Raw genomic sequence first — 24,272 nt, forward strand, 5'->3', positions numbered from 1 at the left:
TATGTCTAGAAATTTCGGCAACATTGCATGACATTGAGTAAAAAATAAAATAAAATTGCAGCATTGCTACTTGTATGTGTGTCTTTACTTCTAGGAAATTTTCGAGTTTTTATAAAAATATCTCGAAAACAAGAAAATTTTTCAAATATTTTTTAAAACAATTAAACCGTACGCAACATAATTTCTTAAATTATGAATGCAACAAAATGGCCTTCAACAAGTTGTCACCGAGACAAAATGGCGGATGCGCGTGTATTTTTACGTCACCGTGAGACGATCGGTGATTTCCCATTCATAGTCGTGATGCCGGCGCCGCTCTATTCACCCCTTTGATAACAATTCAAAAATCCATACACCATCAAAATGCCACTAATTTGTCGGGGGCGAATGCGGCTCGGAGGGCGGGCGCCTTCGGGGGCGCCTGCGCCCCCCTAGCTCTCGCCACTCAAGTCCCGATTCCAATGGCAGCCAGACTAGTGTACATTAAACCACCCTGCCGGAAGAGGGTGCGATTCTGGACCCCCAAGAATCCGCTTGCATAGACATTTGCATTGTGTGATCTCACAAGTTGAAACTTAAGATTTTAATTATGGCGGTGACGGTTGATGAGGACTGAGGACACTTTGCTTTAGTAATACTCATCCTATAGTACCCTACGTGCTCGTTCAGACTTAAATAGGACTGAAAAGTGGAACTATATAGTCAAATGTGACCGGAAATTGGCAATAATGTTTAGAAGAAGCGTGTGAAGTTGGGGCTGAGAAAAGACTGCGGTAACATGTACTCTCCGGACAAGATGATGGGGGCCAAGGGCCCCACGGGGCTGCACGGCCCCATTACGTCGTCGGGGGCTTGTTTTGCCGGCAGGTACTCGCCCACATACAGAAACCCGGAACCCATGCCCAGGCGGTGCATGCCCAATCCGTCGGTAAGCGACTAACCCAGATTTTCACCCTCAAACATAATGAAAGATAAATCTAACTCCCATTAAGACTTACAGGGAATAATAGAAAATTTGCACAACTAACTTATTAACACCCCTATAAACTGAACTGTTCAAGACCCCTCGACATAAAGAATCATTCCGATGAGCCCATTATGCTCAGAGTTGTTTATTGGGATTAGGGCGTTAATTTGTTAGGCAGAGGGGAGACTCGAGTTATAAAGCTATCTTTAAGATTTATTCCACTTAAGACTTTGAATAAGAACTTTGAGATTTTCGATGCACATAAACAACCATCGAATTAGAACGAGCACCTACACATATGTCAGAGCCGAAATAACAAATAATTATGATGTTTGTATTTGAGGGGGTTGCCCTTATTGGCAAATATATCAATCCATGGGAAACTGGCCAAAAGTTGGGGCCCCTATGCACCGGCCCTAATCGAAAATCAATGATGGGTCGTGTATTTGCTTAAAAGGTGTCATTACGTCTAAGTACTGTTAATTTACGGTGAAAACTGGAAAGCACGGTGTCTTCGGCCTTCCAATAAAATTTCCAACTACGTTCCGACGGCCACGCCCTTTATCACAGCATTTTTAATATTAATAAGCGATCGAAAACTATAATTTTCCGGTTGTTTACAATTACATTAAGCAATATTGGTCGCTATTAAACATTTACTGCCGAAATCGTGACAGGGAATCGGAAACACGATATGAATTTTGTATGGACCGTATTACCATATACAAGACATTATGCTGATAATGTCATTATGTGCGCCTGGTTACCTAATTGGCATGTCAGTCAGAATCATAGCAATTATTCAGAAATTTGGGCTGTGTAAAAATATTAAGAAATGGGTTTAGTGTTGAGCACCGAGGGATAATAACTAGGTTGTAATAATAGGGAGTAGACGACGCTTGAGAGTATTTAAGACCAAATTTTTAAGAATCGTTAAAAAGTTCTCTAAAATGGAGATTTTTTACGATTAATACAGGTAAAATTGATCTAAATTAAAGAACAAAAAATGTTTTAATTTAGAGCTTAGAAACAGGCTGAGCAAATTCTTATCCATGCAAGCTGTATCTTTGCAGAGCTACAGCTCGTATAAATGAGAATTGATTATTTAATTAAGACACACCAAAGAATGCTTAATATTAAACATTAAAAAATACAAAATCTCTTGGCATCTTAGAATTAAATGCCTGAAATATGAATCTAAATTGGGGGAATAAAGGTTTAGTAATTTTAAGCTCAGAATCTGAAGAGGCTACAATTCGTGGATTGAACTCTGTGACTTTACAGTGCTTAATCCCAAATTTAATCCAAGTTACCAGCAGATCTCTGTAATTTTCAAAAATAATTTAGGAAAAAAAATAGTTCTAATTTCTTGAAATTTAGAAATTAAAGAAACATTTCAATGCAAATTGAGGATTTTCTGTAGCTCAGAAATATGAAGGGGTTCTATGACTTGGTATTGGAATTAGAGCACCTTCGGAAGCACTTAGTTAAAATACTTAAACAGGTACCTCAGTGGTGCATTTTTAAATTAATAGAGACAAAATCTTGCAAAATTGAGAAACTACATTAATCATTTTGAGCTCGGAAACAGACGTAGATAAAAGTATAGGATTTAACACTGGGGTTAAAGCATAACCTGGAGAACAGTCTTTTGAAATTTAAGTACCTGATCCAGAGGGTAATTTTAAAGTATTAGGATCAAATACTTGGGGTAATAAAATCATTTAGAGTTCAGAATATATATCAAAACATATATCTTTTCTGTGACATATCTGAAAATTAGCGCTGCAAGCAGAGCATATTTTGGAGTATTGTGTTTTTTTAACTTTAAATCCTTCGCATAGTAGGAAATTTTGAATTGACAGAGCCAAAATTTGGAAAAGAAAAGAATTTCATTAAAGTTACTTAGAGCTAAGAAACAAAAACACCAAGAGCAAGACTGAGATTTAGTATTGAGATTCTGATTCTAAAGCACTTTGTTTCGAGAATTTAAGTACACGGTACAATGGGCAATTGAATTATAACCACTTAAAACTTAGAAACAATAGAAACCACAAGTCTAGGACTACCATTCTTTCGTACTTCGTAAAGCTCAGCAGAATCTAATGCAGTGAGGAATCTATGGATTAAAAAAGAAAACACTGATGATCTATATTTAGGAATTCTAAATTGTAGATTTTAAGCACTTGATAATGTGGCAATTTTTTAAATGAATGAACACCAAATTCGATGAACCACAGCAGAATCACAAAGCAAATGAACCGGCCACCGTGTCTCATTATTCATTTCATGCTTCGACCATCGAACAACAGAGTGGTAAATTTTCCCACAAATCCAGATCAAAATAAATTTTGGGGGCGACGGGAATTCTCTGTTGTTTTTGGAAAGTAAAAGGGACTCAAAATGTCGTCACCGAAAGGCAAAATCAAAACGGCTCTAAGCGAAAGTCGCTCCGAAAGTAATATAAATCGCTTTCTGCGAGGAAAATTGGACCGCTAACTGGATCTAGTAAGTAATGCATGAATCGGGAACGGCGCTCAGGTGGTACATCAATGATGCAAGCCCTTCGGATGCTGCCGCCTCCGCCACCGTTGACACACGTTAGTTATAATTTCACGTACGCCACTGCCTCCGAAAAGGGCTTTCCAACATACAGTTCCGATATCAAAACTGACCACAAATGGCCACACAATTATTAATAGAGCCAAACAACCGGAACCGCCGTTATTTCGATAAACCACCGTTTGAGGTGGCGGAACCCGTATCAGGGGGGTTACCTCGTGCTTCTCGCGGAGGGCTGGAAATAATCATCCCTTAACAACACATTAATAATAGGTTGGCGACACTGAAGCACCGTGGGAACAGAGGCAAGTGTTACCAACTGATTATATGTCGTCAAAGCGTGCCGCATGGTCGGCTGTTATTAGAGTTGGTATCCGTGCACGAACATTTTGACAAGAAGTCGAAGTGGGACGGATATTTAAAGTCTTGAGCAACCCCCACTCCAAAAAGGTTTCTGTAATGTTCTCCAGGTAAAATGTTTCATAATTGAAAAAAGTATGATTAGCCGATGTTTAAAGACCTCAAAATTCATTGGTATCACCGATGGTAAAACAAAAAAATTAGAGACGCAAAACTATCGATACTAGTTCAGCAGAAAAATCTCGCAAAAGTGGATGAAAAGCTGCAGAAATGCCCCAAAGGTACTCCGCCCTGAGGGGATTGTGTTGGAATTGAGCAATATTTCCTGTTATTGTGAATTGGACAACCCTCAGAATCACTGGGAAAGCAGTGAAAGAGAGCTAACGTTGTTAACAGGAGCGAAATGGAGACAAAAAGTGTCACACGAATCTTACATAAACACTATGAACAGATGAAGTTTTAAATGACTAATGGCAAGTTATAAAGAGTTCATAATATGTGATAGATAAGATATGTGATACATTACACATTACAGATGAGAGATGACAAAAGACATATGACGTTCATGTGTCAACATATTAGGGTTAGTTCTGACCGGGAATGCATATTGTTATTTATTGTTATTAGTTCGGGTTAATTCCGGTTAGTTGGATTATTTACATTAATTCTCTATGTACCATTCATATCTATTAATCTCATTTTGGATGTTTTGGAAATATGTACCAACGTCAACCAATTCAGATGAAAGACTGAAAAATTCACAGGTTTTGAAGGCGTAGAATTTTAATGAATGAAATGTAAAGGCACCTACGGAGTTCTTTGAACCTGACGCACAATTATTAATCAAATGTACTGGACCTCATAGTTCGGATTAGTTTAGCTTAATCTAGAAACTTGACTTAATCTAAAAATTTCAAATTATCGCAATGAACCTTTTTCTAGAGGTCCTTTCCAACCTAACCAGATATGCAGGAAACATGGTTGAAAAGATAAAGTAATCGGAAAAGATCTTATTTCAGAGAGTTGAAGTAACTTTATTCGAATCTAAAAAACCAAACTCCGTTTCCTTAATGAACCTGAATTAATCAAATGACGCAAAGGATAATTGAAAAACTAGTCTAACATACATAAAAGTGTACACTGCTAAAATAACAGAACTTGAACTAAGTTCACAGAATTGATTAAAAAAAGGTTATACCAATTTCTCATAAAATGATTGCTTTCAAACCATCCAGGGCACATAACATGTACGTGACAAATCTGCAACAAGTCTGACCACCAAGAGGGATGAAAACTTTCGATTTTCACATCAAACAAGTCTCGTTTTCGTTAAGGTGGACCATGATTTATTAACATTGTCAACAGCTAGTTTCGAATGGTTTATAATGACGACCCGTTGGAGAAAGTTTTACAAGTAAATTTAAGTATAACTATTAAGGGTTCGTACATTTTTAACGCGACTTTCGACAAACTTCTTTATCAAAGGCCAAGATTTGTAGCCCAGAAAAAACAAATGTTCATATATTACAGGCATGATTCATTACTATGTGCATCCACCATTTTTGCAAGAATTGTTTGTAAATACCTTTTGTTTTCTTCAAAGCAATAATATAGGGAATATACCATTTTGCCGAGAAATATTTTTTGTGTTCCTCAAGCCTGACTGATAATAAGGCACATCTATCATTTCGGCGAGCAATTATTTTAAATTTTTATTGCAAATAAATTATGTGGTGCATCCGCCATTTTGCCTAGAACTTTGTTTTATTTGTTTTGTTATTTCTGTCGATTTGGTCTTGAGGAAACGTTGTCACGTCTATTAGTGGCCGAAAAAAACTAGGGTCCCCATTTATCGCCTATCGTTTACATTAAATATTTAAGAAACTATAATACTGCGGCCAGCGGGAGCTTTGTCCCTAATGAACGGCTATCGACACAAGTTTTGTTAAGCAATAACGTCGGAAAAAACAACTTTCCATGGACAAATGATAGCGTATTTATTCAATTTTTTCACGGTAATTTTCAATTTAAATACGTAAGAGAACTTCAAACTACCACCTTATACTTAGGGATGGACTTATACGGGTGTTATTAAGAAGTTAGTCCGCAATTAAAGCTCTCATTTCTTTTCCTCTATCAAGATAATTACTACGTACTGCCGAGGAGTTTCGAAAGGAACTTGAGGGAGTTACGTGTCCATGGCACGCAGGTGAATTTCTCTTGATAAAACTGAGCTATGGCGCAATAAATTTAGTAATGACCAATGTCCGACATACGGCGGCCGTAAATTCATTTAACAACTTTAGTGGCTCTTGCTGGCCGCAATTTATCGGGCCCCCGGGATTTTACCGGGAAATTTAGTGTCAGTGGAAGGAAAATTCGCTCCAAGTAGTTACGTAGACTCCTTCGGTTACCACTTTACATTTGCCCACTTTTTTTGGTTCTCATTTTAATACATCAAACGATACAGAAAATCGCGTGTCAACACCAATCAAAGGCCAGATTATGGCCATATGGCAATTATTGAATTAGGGCCGTTGCGAAGGGCCGAAGGCACGCGAGGAACTTGTCTCTATTTCAGGAAAAAATACTTATCTATATTCACATAACTTAAATTATACTTTAGAATAAAGCAAAAACTCTCAAAACGTTAACTATTGTTTAGTAAATGTGGGGAAAAATGCAGGATTGATGTGGGAATATCCCAAAAACCCCACACTCAATATTCCATGAACATATATGTATAATTATACTACGTCCTTCCTGTTTTAGCACATTGGCTTAGTGATTTTAGTGGTTTGTCTTTGTCCAGCTCACGGTTTGGCTATATTATACTATTATGTATGATTTCTACTGATAGGGATCTTGCTTGTCTCTGACAGAATTTCAAAAAGCATTTTAATATGGACTATTTCCAGTTTTGTGCTGTTGGCCACGTATTGGAATCATTTTAGAGCCTCAGGCAGCAGTACATTGACTATCTAGAATTTAGATTGTTTTTAAAAGAAATGCTTTTTTCCTATTGAGGTCTCTTTTACAATCTGTAACATAATTTCATTCAATAATCACAATTTGCGCTTTTTTCGGTTAACTGTTGGGTGCGGCTTGGGGTCGCTTTTAAGTGATTGCCCTATCTCTGATAAAATTTATTTGAATGACCTCAATTTGAACTCTTTTAAAACTCTTAATTGGACTGTCCTTATTGGGGTTTTCTGGGCAATTTGTCTACTTCTGACATGATTTCGTTGAACGACCAGAGGTTGGACAATTTTTAGACTTTTTTTGATTAGCTACTTTCTTCTTATTAGGGTCACTTTTAGGTAATTTATCAGTCTCTGACAAAATTTCATTGAATGACAATATAATTCGACTCTTCCTGCATATACAATTAAAGCATGCCATGTAGAAACCGATCGAAATATCAGTCACATTAATAATTATTATAATCATGAAGCTCGATCGACACGTGCACTTGTACACACACATACACACACACACACACACACAAACACACACATGTGGAAAGCTCGAACCAAGTGTTTCCCCTTTGGAAAAGGGTCGAAAAACCCCCAAAAACAAGGCGCACGTGCCGAAACCACTCAACTAATAAGTTACGAATTATTGAATCAATTTAGTGGCTTTCGAGGGCTAATTTTAGGGGTTTGAACATCGTCGAAACTTGTTGAAGGAATGGTTGAAAATCAAGTGGAAAAAATGTTGCGTAAAGTCCACATTATCTATGTACGCTAAGGATTAAACCTAATTAATTTGCTGAATCCTGAGAAAATTTCAACAACAGTTTTCGAGATTTTTTCTCATATTTTCCTATAGGATTCATATTTTTTTAGAAATTTATTCGATATAGATAATATAAAATTTCATTTAATATATTTTACATGCATAGTTTACGAAAACCAGATAAAAACGGAAACACAATGCTGTATTTTCTACAATTAGGACCGGCATATACACCTGAATATATTGCTTATAGCATCCAGTGTGCTAGACGAAGATGGACAAAGATTGATACATCATGAAAACAAGTGCTGGTGACGTGTGTTCACGGAATGTTACGTGTGCAGTTTCCATGGTTTCTTCAATAAATTGCAATATTCAATGGACCAGTCGAAATGAGGTGTCAAATTCAGGGTCTTTATGCATGGAGATCGCCTGAATTCTTCGTCAATGCTGTAAAAAATTTTTTACGCCGAAATTTTCAGATGTTGAAGCTTGACGATTCCCTTGTTTGTTCCTCCCTTGGAAAACCCCTTCGAGCCCCAATTGAGCCCATGAATTCGTAATGAATTGTCACGCCGTTTTTAACTTCATCCCGCTACCTTTTGTAGTAAAAGGACGGCTGCAAGAAAGGGTGAATATTTCCATGGGAAATTCAGAGTTTTCCAATTTTTTCGTGATTGTAAATTGGAAATTATTGTTCTCTCGTCAGGTGCAAGAAACAGCTGGCGAAACGTCACGACAGAAACAAAAACCGTTGGTCGTGGAAATCACGGAAACAGAGGAAACCGGGCTATTAAAATCGGCTGTCCCCGCCCCCGCCGTCCCTGGCCAATAGCAGACCGAGCCGTATCGATCGGACACGTCATTTCCTTCGGCCCGAGCCGACGCCATTTTACCCCCACCAGGCAAAGTTTCCACGAGAGTTTCCCGAGTTTTCCCGGCTGCATGCGGCCCCAATTGCCGAATACAACTGGCCAAAACCAATATAAAAACACGCGTAAATGCAAAAACTTATTTTTTTAAAACTAATAATCACAGTGGCGCCCCATAAAAAAATCCTTCAACTTCAACAAGAAAATTTCAGACTTAATCCTACTATACAACAATTCTCAACAAGTTCTTGTGTACTTGCCCGCCGTTCCTTGAATTCCTCAATTCCACGCCAATGACCAAGGAAAAAAACAATCAAAACATGTCCATCAACAAGCAGAGATTGAAAAAAGGCACGCGCTCCCTAATGCGTTTAAAATATCCGGATCGGCCTAATGAATAAAATATGGGGGATGAAAAATGCACCCGCCGAAGTGGAACTAGACGGGACATATGGAGGCATCACCTCGGGCTTACCAGATTTGTTTGCGTGCCCTCTTTATGTCCCCCTTGTTACGCACCTGTGCGCGTACCACTTGACTGCTTTGATTTCGGTGGTGCGTGTCCGGGGTAATCCCGCACTAAAACCATTGAATGTTTCATAGACGGTTGCGGAATATTTTCCAAAATTCGGCCCATCATACATGTGGGGAATTTGCATGTTTAATTGGCTGACGCAATTAGCTTTTAAGGGATTTGGCCCTTTTTTGCGCAGCACGCGGCTGCTTAATGGCTCTGTATTATTGAGGATTTGCCAATTGGAGAGTTGGATTTATGAGTAGGTTAAGCCATGTTATGAAATCTACTGAAAAAAATGAACTTCCATCCACTGACTCCACTAAAAAATTAAATCCAGTGATAAGTGAGGCACATCTCTGAATTTTTGCCAATCTATTTTCAACAGTGTTTCTATACCACTAGATTTGACGACACAGTGAAAGCTTCAAAAAATTTCGAACGGGATTCTCAAATTTCCTTAAAGATCAATCGAATGCTCCTTAAATTTTTCATATTTTCAAGAACCTCTAAAGTTTTATTTTTAAGAAAATAAGTCCCTTAAGTGTTTTACTCAATAAAATAATCACCCTTCACCTGTTCTCTCCTTATTGGGGTAATTTTTAGGGAATTTTCAGGTTCGTGGTTAATTACTTCTTGAACTAATTTTGGACGATCATCGAAAGTTGTTTTGTTTTTTGTACTGAACATGGGGAGTGACAACAATTCAAGTTTTTCACAGAGGTTCCTTTACCTTGGACCGCCTACCACTTAGTTTCACCTGAACTTATACTCATTCATTTTTCACCTGTACAAGGTCGCTCATAATAATCCCCCTTGCCATTTCTCAACTTTGCCTAATCCTAATCGAAATTCTCCCTTTAAAACGTCAGATTCCTTGTTAGACGCACCCCTTTACGCTTTAAGTGTCCCTCCGACACCAGCCAACATCCAGACACTAAACAAATTATGTTCATATCACTTAGTGCCACGTGCCCGCGCAATTACCGGCATCGCCGCTAATTCCCTTGCACGTGCAGAAAACCCTTATACGCTAACGTGGCACCCTGTAGAGTTGAAGTGAATTACATGTGTTTTTCTCTTGTTTCAGAGCCGAATTCTAGAAGATGCATCGATAATGTGCAACTCGTGGTCTCCGAGACACAATGTGAGTGAATTTTGATTATAGTTAAATGCCGCAGTCGAGAGGATGAGTCGAGTTAAATTAAGTTTGAAGCCGTGACTGACATTAAAGTCATTAAAGCCGCGAATTAATTTTTCAGACGCGCAATTAGAAATTAAAAGCTGGCGTCAATTTTTGAAACACCGCAATTAAACGAGCCGGTGACAAATGAAGCGCAAGATTAAGTCGCTCAAGACGTAAATAATTAACGACCTTCGGTAATTTGTTTACACCTCCGTCGGGGAGTAAGTAACAGGCGCACCCCCGGAAACAATCGGTCTTACTGCATCCAGTCTACCTTGAAACAGATGAAGAGTTATGGCAGCCATGACAAGTGATAATCGCCGTAATTCCATTGCCTGCTCGTTAGTTCCGCCGATGCAGGGGTAGCTCCGGGGTAGATTTATCACGAGTGCCCGGTTTTATTTAAAGGTTAGGTTTACAACCCTCATTTGTCTTTTCCCTTTCGCTTACTCTACTGTGAAATTAGCCGAGACCCTGCAAAACGCGGATTAATAAAGCTGAGTCCAGAAATTAACAAGAATTAATTTTTCATTTCAACATTTCATGAGTGGTTTCTAGCGTGAACACGGACACGTTTTTATCTGTCACAAATTAATTTAAAATTTCTCAAAATCGGTGATATAAAAAAACTAAATGTGGTGGAATCCAAATATGCGTTACGTACCGGCAAAATCGACACATATTCAGGGTGTCCCAAAAATAATGGTACAAACGAGTATTGAATGCTACAGGGTAAAAAATGGAGCAATTTAGCTAAAGTTGCCTTATGCTATACTCATTTGCACTACTTTTTGTGAGACACTGTGTATAAGATGTAAGGATGATCGTTCTGACGCCACCTCCTCTAATTTCGCCGTTATGGATTAGTGTGTCATTTTTCATATTGTCACTTCATACTTCGTGTGTCATTTCGTTGTTCCAGAGCTACACATGACTGGCCTGGTTAGGATCTAATTAGGACAAGTCTATGCCGATTAAGTTATATATTCCTTATTGAATCATCCAAATTATAGCCTATAGTTGTTCTAAATATATAACAAACTGGGCGCCGCCACTGGTCCGCTGACGGCGGGGAAAACACAGTGGGGCAGATGAATTATAAATGAGCAGTAAGAACTAACTCCGACCACCCCCGGGCCCTTGTTTTTGTACTTTTAGACGCACCCCATCCCCGCCGCGTTCGTCAAACAACATTTCGAAATTTTAAGCTTTATGTTTAAAACGTCTTAATTCCTCTTATACGCTTTAAAGTGCTTTATCTCCGAGAGTTTTAAATGATTTTTGATGACGATTTGCACTTTAATGCGCCTCTCTCAGAGCTCCCTCGTCCAAGAGGGTAATGAGAGAGGCAGAGAAGGAGAGGGGAAAAACTTATGTCATTTTCAAAGTAAAACATTTTTTGCGTAAAATTGTACCATTGATTTCCTCGTCTAAAAATACACGAGGGACCAAACGGGGATCTAAAAGTATTCATAAAATTGCGAAACTTTTAAACTTACGATAGGTGCCCGACGAGGCGTCAGATGTCACTCAAAACGCCACGGAATTCGCTAAAATTGCCTTTTTCAGACTTTCAGCTCTGAATCGCGCATAAAATATGCTTCAGATAATACATAAACCCTCGAAAATGCTGCACAGAAGCACTGATGATGACTTGCAAGAGTCTAAAACATAGGTCAAGACCCTTATAATACTATTAAAGATTTTAAATAATTGAAACTAAACGAAGTGACAAGAATTAAAAGATTTGAATTTATGGCCTTAAAACCAGACCTGAATTTGCAGTTAAACACTTGTTATTGTAACTTGTGATCTTTAAGGGTCGAATTTGTCGTCTGAAAAAGCTTGAACTTCTACCTAGAAATAAAAAAATTTAATTTCCCGTTAGTTATTTTTAACTAAACATCAGATTGTTAAGGTCGTAAAAAATTCAAGAGTTTCAGGTATTTTCAGGTTACAAATTTTTATCTAGAAATTCACCTTTTTAGGTACTCGCAATTTTATAAGAAATTAAGGTTTTGAAGTTCACAAATTGAGGTTTTTAAGGTTCCTTCAGGTCACAAATTTTTAACTAGAAATTCAAGTTTTCGAGTTACTTCAGAGTGGTAATTTTTTTAATGAAATACAGGTCTCTCAATTCACATAGTCGGGTCTATAAAGTTACTTTTTTTTAATTATAAATTATTCCAGGTCGTTTCAAGGTTCTGCATAGAGAAAAGTAGATACCTGAATTCTTTCAGATCGTTTCAGGGTTCTACACAGAGAAAAATAGATATCTGTTTTGAATATCTAAATTCGCAATTACTGTGGGGTTTCATTGGTCGCAATAGCGAAGTGAAATGTGTGGGAAAATCTTAATCGAAAATTCAAATAAGATACGATTGAGATAAAAATGTAGTGAAATAATATGAGTTTACCGATAAAGCCTCGATAACAAAATTAAATCGTTATGGTACTTTTTTAGTAAATAGCAACTAAATGCATTTAAATTAAAAATATAGGCCGAATCGAAAGTAATCAAAAATTTATTAGAAATAAAAGATTAATTGAAGTAGTGTCTATTTATTTAAGTATTTTCTTCCTTTAAATGCACTATGGCAGTATTTACACGACATTAGAATTTGACATTCTCAAGTCAATAAAAGAATTACCTTATGCAGGTTGAAGCTTTATGTCGATACCATATTTACTTAACAGAAATGTAGACAAACCCACAACAAAATTGATTTTTCTTCTTTTTTCTTTTTCTTCTTTCTTAATTCAAGAATACATATGCACCTAAGAATACTCAATATGATACATTAACGTTTAACTCAAGATTTCGACTCCTTAAAAGATCATTTTAGATTATAAATTCTTGATTGAAAATGAATCCGATGTATCTTTACAGCGATGTATCGCTGTAGGTTTTATTGTTTTACGCCAAAGTTCTAGCTGTACATTGATAACATCAGATGTAAATCGTGCAAGAATCCAAACATAAAACCCTGAATTTTTAGGTAAAAAATTGGATCATTAAAGACTTGAATTTGTGACCTTAACGTAATTGGATTCCTTATTCTCATGAAGCCAAATTCTTATGTTTAGTTGTATACTCATACACTACTCGTACTCGTCTAGTACTTCTTTGATCCCTACTTAAATTAATCTTTTAATTTTTAAAAAATGCTCTATTACTTTCGACTCGTCCTACGTTCTCAATTTAAATGCATTTACTCGATGTTAACAAAGACAGGCTTGCGTATTTAGATATTTAAAGCAAAAGAGTTTTTTCTTTGTAGGATAAAATTCAACAACTGACTGGAGGTGTCTACAATGATGATCTAAATTTCATAATAAAAATTTATAGTGACTTAATTAAAATTTAGAACTTGATAGTCTACCACGGAGACTAAAATCTAATATTTAAGAATGTCTCAAAGATAGCTGGATGTAGTGAGATAAGATTCTATATTTTGGAAGTCGTCAGTGGAGGCTTCGATTAGGAGTTCTTTGGAAGTTTCCATGAAGAAAAAAATTTATAGTTACTTGTTCCCTACGGAGGTTAAAATACTGGAATAAGAGATAAACCCCTGTATCCAAAGAAATCTTAAACAATTTATCCTCAGGAAAGTTGAATTTAATCATTCTATGACTTAGAGTTTTCTACAATTATTTGTCGAAGATATTTGACTGCTTTTAGTGGTGTTTTTGCGTCTATTCGACCACACCGAAACGACTGACAAACGTGCCAAACGCAGATCTCATCACACTTTCGAATCGAGTAAATTTAAACGAGGACCGTCGGAATTAAAACGTAAACGGCTGAAGTCGGCGCAAAAAATCATAAATAATTTAGGACCTTTTACCGTGTGGAGCATTACGGGACTTCATAAATTTTGCAACATGTTTATTAGACCGTCTTTCTTCAATATTTAAGCCGGTTTTTATCGGAGGTCTCTGCCTTGCTTCCGAGGAATTTCCCCTTCTAATTTGTGTCACCGTCCAAAAAATAATCTTGATTTAGACCACTTTTGCAGCTCCTCCAAAATAGACAAAGAGGTTTATAGTGACACTTAATAGGGCAACATTATTTTAAAGTCTTTGAGGTCTGCTCGAAACGAAATTTCCGTAATAAGCGCGGTAATGTTCGTAATAGGGTAAGGAACACGCGAGGGTTGTATCGATGATAATTTCCCTTCATTTGTAGATACACATGTAATAATAAGTATGATTGGACAATAATGACGATTTCTCGTTTTTCCCCAGTGTAAAGGAACACTTGATGCATTGAATGTTATGAATATTAAGAAGTTGTATGCAAACCCTTGTAAGCCTCATAAGAGAGAGTGCCGAGAGGTTCAGACAAATTGGAAGTTTAGATATAAATTTTCTTACCAATTTCTAAACCATGGAAAATCGTTCTTGGGCAGGAATTTCTGGTTTCTCTTGGCTGGGACGTCCAAGTCTGGGATTTTCAGCAGAAGCTGCAAAAAAATATAAAAAAAAAACATATTATAAAATACAAAAACATTCAAATCCAACGACGTAAAAGACCAGTAAAACACACCTACATTAAAATACAAAAAAGGATATTATGGATTAGATGGCTAGAGAGATATTGTGGACTACTATGAATATTAAGGTTTGAAAAGTGGTAAAGTTACCTAAACTTTGAATTTTCGGACTTAACAGGAATTCAGGTCCTGAAAGTTACAAATTCAGGTCTTTAAGAGTTTAATTGGAAACTCAAGACTTTAATATTTCCTCAAGGTGCTAATTTTGTATGTGAAAATTCGAACATTTGTAGCTTTAGTTGCGACATTTTTCAGCAGGAATTCAGGTCAACAAAGCCACAAATTCAGGACTCTATAAGATCGGATTAGGTCACAGATTTGTAAATGGAAATTCAGGTTTTCCAACCATGTAAAGGTATTAAATCTGTACGTGAAAATTCAGGTATTTATGATTTCTTCTGGTTTCTGAATTTATCGTAGAAATATCATTTTTTCGAGTTTAGATTTGCCAGGTTAGTTAAACGAATGAATATGTCGATTACAGAACCAACATTTTGCTATATCAGACCCTTAGAATCTTAGAACCTAAATAAATTTAGCTTTCATTCCCTCAATGGAGAGATTGGATTTAGGTTACGATCCCACATCCAATTTTTTCCCATTTAATCTAGAGCTCTTCCTAATAGGAACCAAAATATGGAGTACCAAGTTGAGACATGGGTACCGTTCTCAAGGAGATTATCTAGGTAGAAGCGAACCTCTGAAGTTTGGTAGCAGAATAGTCAAATAGTAATTAGACAGAGAAATGTGCACAGTGGCACAGAGAAGAGGAGAGTCACACGTATTGTGTAATAGAGTAGAGAGAGACACCTGAAAAATAGGGCAGGAGGAAGTACCGTGTTTTGAGAATAAGCCAAAACCATAGATATTCTTAAAGTCTTCTATTGCACTATGTAGTTGTAAAATGTATTTAAATTTTTTTTCATAAAATCAATATTGGAGAATGTACCAAATGGTCTAGAACAGTACACTATTAAAACATGTACGGGCATATTAGTGTGTAAAAGACTTATTGACACCTCAACATTGTGTGATTGGTGCCTATTAGCCATGAGGTGCGATAGGCATTCTTCAAACTTATGGCGATAAAACGCAAGCATCGTGGACAAGGCAATTTCGAAATCTAGGTAATAATTCCGTGTCCATGTAAAACCGGAGCGACTTGATTTTATATTGCCCCCGGATCGGTCGATATCGAAATGTAAACATACGCCGTTGTCAGATGAACTGCTCGATAATACAGCCGTTTTAATAGCTCTTTTTATCCATACAGGATTTTTTAAATATCCCTGCACATGCGTTTACGGCTCACTCTTTTGCAGGGAGACATCTTCTCGGGCCTCAATGACGGCCTAATCAGCCGGGCCGAGGCCCTGGCGGCCGTCGACATCAAGCACCAGGGCTCCGGGGGCCCCGGCGGCCTACCCCAGCTCAAGCACGACATGATGTACCACCACAGTATGACGGCACCACCTCCGGTTAGTAGACCGTATCATGTAAGTCAGCCCTAGCACCGCGTAATGATTCACATCCTCCCTCAAGGGCCGTTTTTCATCATTAAGGCCCGGCAATGGTGTAAAGTGGTCATTTGACGTTCTGTAACACGCGCGCGCTCCCCCGTGGGCCCCACAACGCCCCCGGGGGAAATGTCCGCGGCCCCCTTGGTGTTTGTCTAAGGCCGTTTGTCAAATGTTATGTACTGTTGCCGCACACGTATATCGTGCATTATGTGCCGCCTTTTTGAGTGTTTGCCCTTCTCTGCAGGCATTGTTTCTATTCGGGGTTAAGTTTGGATTGTTCCAGGGAGATAAATTCGGATAAGCAAATAAACAAATGATCATGGCATTGCGTGCGTCCAAGTAGCCCCTGGGGCACAGCTTTTGTTTCTTTTTTTAGGCCAGTGCCGCACTATAACAATAAGTTTTTATAACCAGGGGCGGTTTACCAACATTAGCAGGTATTAAAATTTCACCCGTAATCTAGCCAAAGCGTTTAAACATTCACGCGTAAATTTCATTGGCATTAAATATGCAATTGGTTTGTTAAAATTTCACATTTTCATTATTTATTATAATGCAACAAATCAGGTGATGACCATTTGAGTTTCTGTCATTTGTTTTTCTATATTGTTATGTCAAATTTACGGCCCCCCCGGGGATGGTTTTTAATGCGCATTTTCCCGTATTACGGCCAAATGTTCTGTATCAGGACGCCCCTTCGTTTACGGTCATAATGTATTCCCAGATATTTTATCAGGGTGACAAACCTAACAGCCGGATCATAAAATCCGGGGATTGGAGTTTAAGAGCATCCCAGATTTCGGGAAGTTTCACTACATATGGTGAGGTGATATGATGCAAAGAAGCCCAGTGTTACAACTACAAACAATTGACTCCATCGTCACTCAATACTAGGTGATCCGGATATTGGAAACAATAAGATACTTACAGCATTTACCATCATTAACTATTAAACATTTTTTTTTCTCAGACTGCACAAGTAACATATTCACCTTTAAACGGACTCTCATAGCAACGATATTTCCGTCGTTTCGCGTTTTAAAGATTCACATCGCACGCCATTTTAAAGGCAAAATTTCCATATTTTTAAAACTCCAAACAGCGCTGGGAAGCCACAAAAGGGATTTTGCAAAATTTCAGTTTAAAAAAAATTTTATTGATTAAATGTAAAATCATTTTCTACAGGTGCGCAACTGTACTTGCTTCATCAGTGCGCTCTAACAAAACTCGATTTCTAAGTCATTGGGTGGCTTTCAACGAGGCGATCAAATGAGCCGTGTATGAATTCAGTGCATATAAATCTAATATTACACTCACCCTCCCTTAATAAATTAATTCGCGAACTAATTCGTGAGTCTGCTCATATTATATTGACTTTTAGAGGTTCGTGAACTGGGACGTACAATTTCTGGTTTATGTCACTTTCATCAGTTACTATTTCTAAGCAAATGTTTTTACATTATTCGCTAGAATTCTATCTTATTTCGCACACCTTTTTTGCGCACACGCATAATAAACGAGAGATATAAAAACTAAGTAAATAAATAATGAAAAATTTTCATCATGATCTCAATATTTAGCATGTTATAATGTATTGTGAGTTAGAAACCCTGAATCCCCGGAAAAATTGACGGAACGTGCTTTAATTCGTCAATAACGTTGCAAATATCTTCGTGAATTAATTCACTGCAAAAATGTTATTGTCAAAGGGGTTTTACATACGTGATTTAATTCATGAAGCGACTTTGCGAATAAATTCCTGAATAAATTGTCAGTGTAACACTTGCTTCAGGCATCGAGTCCTGATCGCATAATACCAGTAATGCTGCAAAAGAGACAGCACATTGATGGGAAATACTCTTATTGTCATCTTTGTGAACCTAATTGTATAGCGGAATCGATAAAAAAGATCTATTGCGGGATTGGTGATCTTAAAGCCGCTAAGAAAGAAAAATACACTCCATACAAAGTGTCTAAAACGAGTTCCTCTTAATAAAACCCATCCTGCACTTTATTAGCGTTTACATTTCGGAAATTCGCAATAACGCGCCATTTCTATCATCATAAAGGCCGAGCTAGTGCATTTTGCAATATTTTCCATGCAAATGAGACATAAAATTTCGCGAGGGCACTGAATGCGGCCCCCGAATGAGGCCCATAAAATAAAATTCCCGTTTACTGCGCCATTTTTACGGCCCCGTGTCATGATTGCATCATAATTTTCGAAACGCACACATACGCGGGAAAACATGCAATGGAAACTACGAATGTGGAAAAAATACGTTTACTTTTTTTTCGTTTGTTTTAGCCATGTTTGTGTGAGAGAAAACTAATTATTATTGACATCAATTATACACCGAAAAACGCCAGAACTGACTTCAAATTGATCTAGGCAAAGCAATATTCCCATGTCAATTGACAACATCATCAAACATACGTCATTCTGACGTCAAGATGACGTTAAAGATGGAACTTGGAAAAATGTCACTCTAACGTCATTGCCGGGGGACAGTGTCCTTATTCTTAAGTTTAATTACATTCTGATTTCTTTGTTTTTTTTTCAGATGGGCCACATGGACGGCCTAGAAATGCTGGACCCCATTTCGTCCTCCTCCATGACGACATTGACACCCATGTCCGAAACTCCTTCGCATATGCACTCGGCCTACGGCACCAATCACTTCATGAACCACCACCACCATGGAGGTCCGCTGTCTGGCCATGGAGCACCAGGTAGTGAAGTTATACACTATTTTTCTATCCTATACGTTTACTATCAATTCATTACAGGACACCACCCAGGACACGGTGGACACCCAGGAGCACACCATACATCAGCGATGGCTGCGGCGGCGGCAGCTGCCGCTGTCGCTGGCCTTCATCCAGATGCAGACACCGATCCCAGGGAATTGGAGGCTTTTGCCGAGAGGTAATTTCTCGGGAAATTCGGCAATATGCGCAAGATTTCCATATAAATAAGGGTTATTACACGGGGATGATTAATATTTAAGCGACCCGTTTATTATTCAGGTCAGTCAATTTATTTGCAATAAATGCGTTTAATAATTCGTAATGAAAAATCGATTTATTGCCTGCAAGTGTATTTCATGACGAATAATAAAGGCTATAATTGCATAATGAGGTTTAATGGAGCGGTCGTACGGGGTTCCACCTGCCGGCTTCCGTTTATCGAAAACGACATATTCGTACATAGAATGAGACGTAAAAAATTGCAGTTTTAAAAACTCTCAAGAATCCCTTTACATCTCATAAAGATTTCTAGATTTCTCAAAGCAACAGTATTATTTAATTATCAAAAATTTCTTGGAGACTTCCTTCACGGAGAATATATTTTGATTTCAATATGCATGCGGCTAATAAATAGGGACAATATTTACCCGACGTTTCACTGACTACTGCAGCTGGCATCTTCAGACTTTGCAGGAACCTCTGTTCACTTCATTAATTTTGTAACCTGAAGTTGTTAATTCCAGTGGTCGAAACGTCCTGCTTTCAAGCGCCCACTCCCACGAAATATACCTTTCAGTTTTGTTTGCAGATTCAAACAGCGTCGCATCAAACTGGGAGTTACCCAGGCGGACGTGGGCAAAGCCCTCGCCAACCTCAAACTCCCGGGGGTAGGTGCCCTCTCTCAATCGACGATCTGCAGATTCGAATCCCTCACCCTCTCCCACAACAACATGATTGCCCTGAAACCAATCCTGCAGGCGTGGCTGGAGGAAGCCGAGGCGCAGGCCAAAAACAAGCGAAGAGACCCAGATGCGCCCAGTGTCCTCCCTGCTGGCGAGAAGAAGAGAAAGAGGACCTCCATAGCCGCTCCGGAAAAGAGGAGCCTGGAGGCATATTTTGCGGTTCAGCCGCGGCCCAGTGGCGAAAAGATCGCCGCTATAGCAGAAAAGTTGGATTTGAAGAAGAACGTGGTGCGCGTGTGGTTCTGCAATCAGAGGCAGAAGCAGAAGAGGATGAAGTTCGCGGCGCAGCACTGACCAGAGGTCAGCTTCGGATTTTAAGTGCGGTTGGGAAGGTGGCAATGGGGCAGATTTCCAAAGAAACGGAACGTGCAATACTGTTTTGTGCTGTGATATATTGGCCAAAGCTGCTCTTGTAAAATTTTACTCATGCTGCTGACGGGATTCTTCTTTAGGCCCCTAGGGGCTTCGCCTCCTGACGCCGAGGCGAGGCAATGTAGCTAATGTATAGGTTAATAAGTAGTACAATTTTTTTATACGACAAACTGAGGTTTCATGGAAACGAATTTGCGAATACGAATCGTCGTATGTGATGTATATATAGGTACTAGGGCTGCGCCCCTGATGCGCGCTCAGTAGAACCCTACATCAGTATTATGAAAATATTCAGTATTCATAGCTCACTTTACTTCTTTATCATGATACTGATTAGTGCAATATTCCGAAACTCCTACCTTGTGTAAAAAATGTAAATACTTCTATAAGGTAGTTTCTTTGTAATAACGACTATTAGAAGCAATACTCGAGGTAAATTTATCTACATAGATAGAGAGTAAAACTTTGCCCTTAAATTGAACGCTCACGATTCTTCTACAGGGTAACCGAAACATATCACTTATCTAGCCAATTAGGGAAATTTTGCCACGTCTTGGCAACGCCGCCTCATAGCGGCAACATGGCAAAATTCCAATAAGGCCCACTTTTCTGTACATATACTTAGGTCTTTTTAACAGAAACGTATTGTAAATAAATACTCATTAAAATGCCCTTCGTTAGGGATTAATTTGCTTATAGCAAACCTCTGTGTTCTAGTCATTTATTATTTAGTTTTAAATTATTTATTGATTTTGTTTAATTTGTTTAAGGCTATTGTAACATATGTTTCATTGACGACCGTACTAAATAAAGTCCAGTTTAATTCCACCATGACTTGTTATTTAAATCCCTCTAAAAATGTGGTAATCATGAAGCTCTTATGGAACGAAAAACATGCAACGCTGCTGAACTTTTTAGGTGTAAATGCCATTTTTTATGTAGAAAAACAATAGTTATTTCTGATGGCCATTTCATAAATCAATCAGAGACACACCAAAACTTGTGGATGTCAAGAAGATGTGGAAATCAAGAAAATTGGTAAATCTGGAAAGTAGTAAAAGTGCAGAAAAGAAAAACATTAATTCAACAGAGGCGTAGTAGAAGTATTCCCTGAATGACACAACATAGAAATGCGAACTCGTATTACAAACAAGCATATATTAAAAAAAAATCATTACTGAAATAAGAATATTAAGGACCTTCCAGGCTATTTCAAATAAGATCAATATCAACCCCTGGTTCAACAAAAATTGAACCTTGATTTTTTACTCTTAAAGGAAACTAGAATAGAAGTGTAAAACGCCAATGAATTTTTTTACGGTCAAATTGAAAATTAAAAACAGATTTTTCTTATAAACACATCAGAGGCGCACGTGGAAGGTTAAAATAATTTTTATGTGGTGAAAACTTGGTGAAGCCTTTTAAAAATTAAGGGGGGTGCTTAACATTTTTAGATGGTGAACAACCCCAATTTGATGGGTGAGTTATGAAATTCCTATGAAAACTTAGTAACATGCTCTATACTACTGTCCTACATACTGTGAAGCACAAGGTAAACGACAACAACAACAATTGCGCAATTTCAGTGGCGTATGTGGCGATGGAACCTTTCAAAAATTCAATAACGTGCTTTGCAATAAAGTTCAGAAAAGCTGGGAAAGGGCGTCTCAGCGACGTCAAAACAAACCGTCTCATTGAAATCAAACGATCCGTAGGACCGACACAATGGTCCTTTCAAAGCCGACGACCTACGTAATCAGCATCAGCAGTCCATATTTGTATATAATTTGTCCGTATAAAGGCGCTCCCCACGGTATCACCCTCTCAATGCGACAGAAGGGAGGCGAGAAACAACTCTCGGCAAAGATACACACGTCGCGGAGTACAATAACAACTCTCCAGAAGTTTCAACTTTCCGTCTGTTTGTACAACCATATGTATATCGTACGCATGAATACTTTTAAAAGGGTCACTTATCTTTACATTCCGCGAGAGAGGGAGAGAAAGACAGAGTTACGCTTCATTCATTACCCTTCAAAATGATGCTGCAGATTTTCACTTACAGTGGCGTGGGACCCCCTTGAAAGAGGGGGGGGGGGGTGCATGTATAACCTCTGTAATCTTTTAGAAGAGTGACCAAAGCAAAAGTGTTCCCATCCGAATAGGGACATGTTAATCTGGTTAAACGGAATGTGGTACCACCCGCTTTCTTTCCTTAAAGAAGGAAGCTTACCTCATTTACAGTTCATAGTCCTATAGAACTGGGGAAGCTATTGCATTTTAAAATTTAAATCTGGGTAAATTTTCGGAATTCAACAAACACCTACCAAAGCCTTTCGTGGCTTCTTTTAAAGGGCTCCTAAGGGCACTAAACGGGCTACGCCACTGATCGCATTCTGAGCGGGCGATTTATCTCGTCCTCGGTCGAAAATTAAACAATACGGAAGGATCAAAGTCGCGTTATGAAAGCAAATTTGCCGGGAGCCCTTTAATGGTATACGAGGGCGTCCCGCGGAGACTGGTCTAATGTGTATTTGTCCGGATTATAAACTTTTAAAAGGGCCGTTAAAGTCCACCTTTACGAGGGAATCGAACGTCGTCTTTTGTTGTTTTATAAATATAGGATTGCTTACCACATAATATAGGTCATCCATAGCCAAATGGAGCGAAATTGACGCGGCAAATCACTCCATTATAATGGTTTCAGGAACACCTCTATTCAGGTTTCAACCGTACAGGAATAAATAACAAATCGGGTATACATTAGCTATTTATGCAACCAGTTAGATAATGCATAGTTTTGTGTAACGAGTAAGGTTTAACGGGACGAGCGAAGCGAAGCAACGTGAGTTACCCTAAAGAGTTTCATAAATTATTTTATTTTTTTTACACTGTTGTAACCCCTTTTTGATTCACCTTACAAGGAATATTCTTTGGGCTCTACTCGAAAATGGACGGAGGCGGAAAAGGTTAGATTTCCTGTCTAGTAATATTCAGTCATATGTATGATATTTGCTTTATTAACAAAACCTATAAATACTGAGGAACCATTGCAGTTAGCCAATAAATGGAATCAATACATAGTGTTCGAATTAATTGACGAAGCAAATAGTGAACCCGCATTGAATGGTTGATAAAGGTGCATAACAGAGCTGTAATTTGATCGATTCTCCTGAGGGCCGGTGTCCTCTGGCCAAATCCAAATAATCATAAGGGGATCCTCGGACTTTCCGGCCCCATTTCCTGACCGGAAGCACAGGTGTCCCCCGCCTTATGCCAAACAACACGAAAACCAGGGTTTTGCCCGTGCACGCGGCTTTTGACAAACACACTTTCCGGGGCGGTTTTCATGTCCCCGCTGCTTGAGCAAAACCTCCAATTTTTACAGATAAAATAAGGGAAAAAGAGAAAGGTTTGAAAAGCCAAACCCAGACGGAACGCGTCAGTGTCATGCCGGGGAACAATTTCGGCGAAACGGGAGCATCGAAAAACCATTTCGCAACCATGTTTGCTCATTTGGCCCATCATTCGTCCCTTGCAGCATGTTAGGATCTGCTTTTAAAATCAATTATTTAAGGGTTCGTACCTTCGGTCCGACATAAAAGGTCTTGCCGCTGTTCCGAATTCAAACGGGGACTTTATTATTTGAAGGCAAACGTTGCAACTCAACATAAACCCGGAATTTACTGCACAATTAACGGGGGAATTAAAAAAGTGAAGGGGCGGTGAAAAAATTAATTTTGGGAAGAGAGTCTTAAATCCACCGTTAGCGACACTTAAACTGCTGCTGATGTCTTTGGGCGGAGTGCCTTTAAATTTCGTGAGGGGGGGTAATTAAAAAAGTTGCTTTGTGGCGCTTCGGGGACGCATTTGGGCAGCCTTTGTTGCGTAAATCACGTATCAAATGCGAAA

General features: G+C 38.5%; 1 protein-coding gene across 3 annotated transcripts; it reads left to right on the forward strand.

Annotated features, from left to right (window-relative positions):
• The first annotated feature begins 498 nt into the window (after positions 1–498).
• acj6 (abnormal chemosensory protein 6) lies at positions 499–21,188 on the forward strand. 3 transcript variants are annotated; one of them, XM_066394554.1, is made up of 6 exons: positions 499–928; positions 10,104–10,160; positions 16,078–16,251; positions 18,840–19,011; positions 19,066–19,204; positions 19,835–21,188. In XM_066394554.1, the coding sequence occupies exons 1-6, from the start codon at positions 779–781 to the stop codon at positions 20,280–20,282; spliced, it is 1,140 nt and encodes a 379-aa protein (XP_066250651.1). In that variant the 5' UTR covers positions 499–778; the 3' UTR covers positions 20,283–21,188. The 3 variants fall into 3 exon arrangements, with proteins under 3 accessions (XP_066250651.1, XP_066250652.1, XP_066250650.1); XM_066394555.1 differs by having other exon boundaries at positions 18,840–19,008; XM_066394553.1 differs by having other exon boundaries at positions 16,078–16,233; positions 18,840–19,204.
• The last annotated feature ends 3,084 nt before the right edge of the window (positions 21,189–24,272 follow it).

Source organism: Euwallacea similis, chromosome 10, assembly GCF_039881205.1.
Source record: "Euwallacea similis isolate ESF13 chromosome 10, ESF131.1, whole genome shotgun sequence".
Taxonomy (NCBI): Eukaryota; Metazoa; Arthropoda; class Insecta; order Coleoptera; family Curculionidae; genus Euwallacea; species Euwallacea similis.

What these genes read in the sequence shown, in the direction of transcription:
- acj6 (XM_066394553.1), top strand. Translation starts at nt 779, where the DNA reads ATGTACTCTCCGGACAAGATGATGGGGGCCAAGGGCCCCACGGGGCTG. An exon ending in GGTGCATGCCCAATCCGTCG is followed by an intron (nt 929 to 10,103) that starts GTAAGCGACTAA and finishes CTCTTGTTTCAG; the next exon opens with AGCCGAATTCTAGAAGATGC. An exon ending in GTATGACGGCACCACCTCCG is followed by an intron (nt 16,234 to 18,839) that starts GTTAGTAGACCG and finishes TTTTTTTTTCAG; the next exon opens with ATGGGCCACATGGACGGCCT.